The sequence below is a fragment of the Silurus meridionalis genome, chromosome 22 (assembly GCF_014805685.1).
Source record: "Silurus meridionalis isolate SWU-2019-XX chromosome 22, ASM1480568v1, whole genome shotgun sequence".
Classification (NCBI taxonomy): domain Eukaryota; kingdom Metazoa; phylum Chordata; class Actinopteri; order Siluriformes; family Siluridae; genus Silurus; species Silurus meridionalis.
Window position 1 is genome coordinate 733,481 of NC_060905.1, and position 6,116 is coordinate 739,596.

Consider the following 6,116-nt stretch of genomic DNA (forward strand, 5'->3'; position numbering starts at 1 on the left):
ACAGATAAAAAGATCAATAGACAGACAGGTAGAAAGACTGATAGATAGACAGTCTACCACATAGGAATACGCAGAAACAGTCAGAGACTCGGAGTGTGTCACAGCACTGCAACGTCACACTACAGCCACACACACACACACACACACACACTCGCTGAGAGTGAGTGAGTGCGTTAGCATTAGCATTGGCTCGGTGTTGTGAGAACACACTCTCTCATACACCTACACACACACAGTAAGAGAGTGAGTGAGTGAGAGAGAGGGGGTTAGCATTAGCATTAGCTTGGTGTTGTGAGGAGAACACACACTCACACACACACACACACACACACACACAAAGAGAGAGAGAGAGAGAGAGAGAGAGAGAGCCATGATTAAACTGTTCTCTCTGAAGCAGCAGAAGAAGGATGAGGAGTCTGCGGGGGGAAACAGGACCGGGGCCGGGGGAAAGAAAGCCAGCGCGGCCCAGCTGCGGATACAGAAAGGTACGGTAGAGTTAGCAACAACCCCGCTAACTCTCTCCCAGACCCCCGTCCCGGTGTACGTGCAGGGGTTTATCTCTTTCTCCCGGGACAGACCCGGAACACCACACACACACACCGGCTCTCGGTTAGAACTCCAGTGTCCTACAGCTCTACTGTCTTTATCACGATATTCTTACCGAACCGAACCGATACCGCGCAGGCGCAGCTAGCTCACTGACTAACACTAGCCGTTAGCACTGATCCCGGCTAATCAGTACAGTTCGGCTCGGCTCGGCTCGGCTCGGGGGGGTTCGGACATGCGGTGGTTCTGTAACGCTGTGGTGTGGAACATGTAGAAACTAAGTGTAAATGAAAAGATCTGTTTATAGGAACACGGAGCTGTGCTATGCTAACATGCTAACCGGCTCGATCATTTCCTGACAGGAGACACTGATGTTCTTACAGAGTTTATCAGCACAGTGTGAAGTGTTCTGAGATCTCACATCTTCTGTTCGTCACACTGCGCCCCAGAAGCGTGTTCTTCTCTCGAACATTGAGAGTTACTGTGTGTAAGTGAAGGACTAGGATCAGGCTTTACTTTTATTTTCAGTTCCAGGAGATTTCAGGGTTTATACAGATCATCTCCATCTCAAACCCTGAGCTCCACCACAGCGCGTTCCTCTCCATCTCAAACCCTGAGCTCCACCACAGCGCTCCTCTCCATCTCAAACCCTGAGCTCCACCACAGCTGCTCCTCTCCATCTCAAACCCTGAGCTCCACCACAGCGTTCCTCTCCATCTCAAACCCTGAGCTCCACCACAGCGCGTTCCTCTCCATCTCAAACCCTGAGCTCCACCACAGCGCGTTCCTCTCCATCTCAAACCCTGAGCTCCACCACAGCGCGTTCCTCTCCATCTCAAACCCTGAGCTCCACCACAGCGCGTTCCTCTCCATCTCAAACCCTGAGCTCCACCACAGCGCGTTCCTCTCCATCTCAAACCCGAGCTCCACCACAGCGTGTTCCTCTCCATCTCTAACCCTGAGCTCCACCACAGAGCGTTCCTCTCCATCTCAAACCCTGAGCTCCACCACAGCGCGTTCCTCTCCATCTCAAACCCTGAGCTCCACCACAGCGTGTTCCTCTCCATCTCTAACCCTGAGCTCCACCACAGCGTGTTCCTCTCCATCTCTAACCCTGAGCTCCACCACAGCGTGTTCCTCTCCATCTCAAACCCTGAGCTCCACCACAGCGCGTTCCTCTCCATCTCAAACCCTGAGCTCCACCACAGCGTGTTCCTCTCCATCTCTAACCCTGAGCTCCACCACAGCGTGTTCCTCTCCATCTCTAACCCTGAGCTCCACCACAGCGTGTTGTACACCCTCTCTGTACTCTACTGTGTTTGAGAGAGAGATGAAGATAATTGTGTATAATGTAGGGATATTTGAGAAACACACTGAACCCTGGATCAGCAGATCGATTGAGTTCTGTTCAGAGTTAGGAAACACACACACTTCTGTCCCCAGGTGTGAACACACTTGGAGAGTATATGTGTATGGTGTGGCTCCTCCTTCGTGTCTCTGAAGTTCAGTTCATGGTGACTTAAATGGAGGCTGCACTGACTGTAGTACCTGATATCTCCTTTAGGTTCCTCTGTTCCTTTAGGGTTCAGAGAAACATTTCAGATCAAAAAGTGTGTCGCTGAACACCACCGTGTCTGTGCTCTCCAGATCTTTATATTATACAAATGTTCATGGTTTGTTGAGTTGTTTGGTAAAAGCCACAGGGATACTCCTAATAACCTCCTACTGATCACCACCAACCAATCAGAGGCTCCGAAAACCATTACATCACCACTACTAACCTATCAGACTGTTTCAGGTCACTCAGGTTGTGTGTGTGTGTGTGTGTGTGTGTGTGTGTGTGTGTGTGTGTGTGTGTGTGTGTGTGTGTGTGTGTGTGTGTGTGGCCAATTTCACTTAGTATTTTGATGATGATAAAATCTCTCTCTCTCTCTCTCTCTCTCTCTCTCTCTCTCTCTCTCTCCCCTGTCTCTCTCTCTCTCTCTCTCTCTCTCTCTCCTGTCTCTCTCTCTCCTCTCTCTCTCTCTCTCTCTCTCTCCCTCTCTCTCTCTCTCTCTCTCTCTCTCTCTCTCTCTCTCTCTCTCTCTCTCTCTCTCCCCTCTCTCTCTCTCTCTCCCCTGTCTCTCTCTCTCTCTCTCCCCTGTCTCTCTCTCTCTCTCTCTCTCTCTCTCTCTCTCCCCTGTCTCTCTCTCTCTCTCTCTCTCTCTCTCTCTCTCCCTCTCTCTCTCTCTCTCTCTCCCTCTCTCTCTCTCTCCTGTCTCTCTCTCTCTCTCTCTCTCTCTCTCTCTCTCTCCCCTGTCTCTCTCTCTCTCTCTCTCTCTCTCCCCTGTCTCTCTCTCTCTCTCTCCCTCTCTCTCTCTCTCTCTCTCTGTCTCTCTCTCTCTCTCTCTCTCCTGTCTCTCTCTCTCTCTCTCTTCTTTCAGACATTAATGAGCTGAATCTCCCAAAGACGTGTGAGATCGTTTTCCCTGATCAGGATGATCTACTCAACTTTAAACTCATCATTTCACCAGACGAGGTCTCACAGCTGTTTTACACATCTGTATTATATGTATTACTGCTCTCTGTCCGATCTCACACACACCCGCGCGCACACACACTGCTCTCTGTCCGATCTCGCACACACACACACTGCTCTGTCCAATCTCTCACAAACACACACACACTGCCCTCTGTCTGATCTCACATACACACACTGCTCTGTCCAATCTCTCACAAACACACACACACTGCTCTCTGTCCGATCTCACACACACACACAATTAATTTTTATTTGTATAGTGCTTTTAACAATGAATATTGTCTCAACAAAGCAACACACACACTGCTCTGTCCAATCTCATTTACAAACATACACACACTATCACACACACGCTGCTCTCTGTCCGATCTCTCTCACACACACACACTGCTCTTTATCTGATCTCTCTCTCACACACACACACACTGCTCTCTGTCCAATCTCATTTACAAACATACACACACTATCACACACACACACTGCTCTCTGTCCGATCTCTCACACACACACACTGCTCTCTGTCTGATCTCTCACACACACTGCTCTCTGTCCGATCTCTCACACACACACACACACACACACACTGCTCTCTGTCCGATCTCTCACACACACACACACTGCTCTCTGTCTGATCTCTCTCTCTCACACACACACACTGCTCTGTCTGATCTCTCTCTCTCACACACACACACTGCTCTCTGTCTGATCTCTCTCTCACACACACACACACACTGCTCTCTGTCTGATCTCTCTCACACACACACACACACTGCTCTCTGTCTGATCTCTCTCACACACTGCTCTCTGTCCGATCTCTCACACACACACACTGCTCTCTGTCTGATCTCTCTCACACACACACACACACTGCTCTCTGTCCGATCTCTCACACACACACACTGCTCTCTGTCCAATCTCACACACACACACACACACACACACACACACACACACACTGCTCTATGTCCGATCTTACATACAAACATACACACCGATCTCTCACTCACACACACTTCTCTCTCTGTCTGATCTCACACGAATATACACACACACACACTGCTCTCTGTCCGATCTCACACACACACACACACACTGCTCTCTGTCCAATCTCACTTACTCACTCACACTCTCACACACACCACTTTTCACTTTGAATTTGATGTATTCTGTCTGATTTCCCACATATTCTGATCTCACACTTTGACACTGATTTTAACACTGATCTCGCTGAACTTTATTGAGTTTTGTTCATTGTGTTTATTTTTCAGGGCTTCTATAAAGGGGGAAAGTTTGTCTTTAGCTTTAAAGTAAGTAAAATACACACACACACACACACACACACACACACACACACACAGAAGGATGCTGTTATCACAAGTGTGCAGCAACTGTGTGTTTATACATGTTGTGTAAATGTGTTTTCTTGTGTGTGTGTGTGTGTGTGTGTGTGTGTGTGTGTGTGTGTGTGTGTGTTCGCACTTGACAGGTAGGACAGGGTTACCCTCATGATCCTCCCAAAGTAAAGTGTGAAACGATGGTGTATCACCCAAACATCGACCTAGAGGGAAACGTGTGTTTAAACATACTGAGGTACTTTTCATTTGTGTGTGTGTGTGTGTGTGTGTGTGTGTGTGTGTGTGTGTGTGAGAACTAAATCACCACCAGTCTACACTGTAACAGGACATACTCTGAAGTGTGTGTGTGTGTGTGTTGTAGAGAAGACTGGAAGCCTGTGCTGACGATTAATTCCATCATATATGGACTACAGTACCTGTTCTTAGTAAGTGGATCATACCATTCTTTGGGGGAGGGGGTGTTAGTCAATTAAAATATATTTCTTCTTTCCGCTTGCTCTTTATTATCTCTGCTCATTCTCTGTTCCTCCTCCTCCTTCATTCATTTGCCTTCTTTACTTATTTATACTAATTTCAATACTTCTTCTTTCTCTCCTTCTTCCTCTCTTTTCTATCTCTCTCCTGTCCTCTCCTTCTTCTTCTCCTAGACCTTCTCCCACCCCCTTCTTCACCTCTCCTTTTTTTTTTTTTACTTTTATGGAATAGATGTAGAAGTCATAACAGAAGAACATGAACATGTACAATAAATGAAAGTCATGATAGACCCTCCAGGCCTTGGTGTGAGGGTTTACTTCTTTCAGGAGTCTGATTTGCACGTGTATGTTCTTCCGGTGTTCCTGCAGGAGCCGAACCCTGAGGATCCTCTGAATAAGGAGGCGGCGGAGGTGCTGCAGTCGAACCGACGGCTTTTCGAGCAGAACGTACAGCGTTCGCTACGTGGAGGCTACGTCGGAGCAACCTACTTCGAGCGGTGTCTCAAATAATAACCAGACCGACATTCATCGTTTACACACCGAAACGCTGACTGACGCTCTGACCGGGATGGGGGATAGGGGAGGGGCTTAGACCGAAGGTTCGATCAGTCAGTAATGTTTGCGCAGAGAATTGAGTAGCAGTGAAACACTGCTGTTGTTTGGTTATTGTTGTCTCTCTCTCTTTCTCTCACACACACACACACACACACACACACACACACACACACACAGTCTTGTCCATGAGGAGAGGTGGTGGCATCACTCCCTTCCTCCCTTTCATCCCTGACCAATGAATAGTTCAGAGCTCAGAGAAAACATATTCGAGCTCATACAATACACATTAATCCCTACACACACACACACACACACACACACACACGTGTCCATGGCGAATTGACAGACGGACGGACTGACTGAGTGCAGGATGAGAGTGACTGACAGAATGGGAGGTCATACGTTATTCTTTAGGTTTTCTCCATGTGTACCTGTTGAAGGGGGTGGGGGTGGGGTTCGTGGGCAGGCAAGGGGTGGCCGTGACAGGGGTGGCATGGGTGGGCAAGTAGGGGAGGGGGTATCTAGTTTTTGTGAAGAGGGTCTGAGTTTGTTCGGGTGACAGAAATCTTACAATCCTCTTGTGTATATTGAAATCCCAGCTGTTCACAATGACTGCAATATGAATTATGTTAAATAAAATATGGACTTGAATGCTTATATAATACA

At 48.0% G+C, this 6,116-nt stretch overlaps 1 protein-coding gene across 1 annotated transcript; it reads left to right on the forward strand.

The window, feature by feature from the left end:
• Positions 1 to 249: 249 nt before the first annotated feature.
• ube2m (ubiquitin conjugating enzyme E2 M) lies at positions 250 to 6,116 on the forward strand. The gene is made up of 6 exons (XM_046835276.1): positions 250 to 485; positions 2,970 to 3,064; positions 4,336 to 4,374; positions 4,554 to 4,657; positions 4,784 to 4,847; positions 5,265 to 6,116. The coding sequence occupies exons 1-6, from the start codon at positions 371 to 373 to the stop codon at positions 5,403 to 5,405; spliced, it is 558 nt and encodes a 185-aa protein (XP_046691232.1). The 5' UTR covers positions 250 to 370; the 3' UTR covers positions 5,406 to 6,116.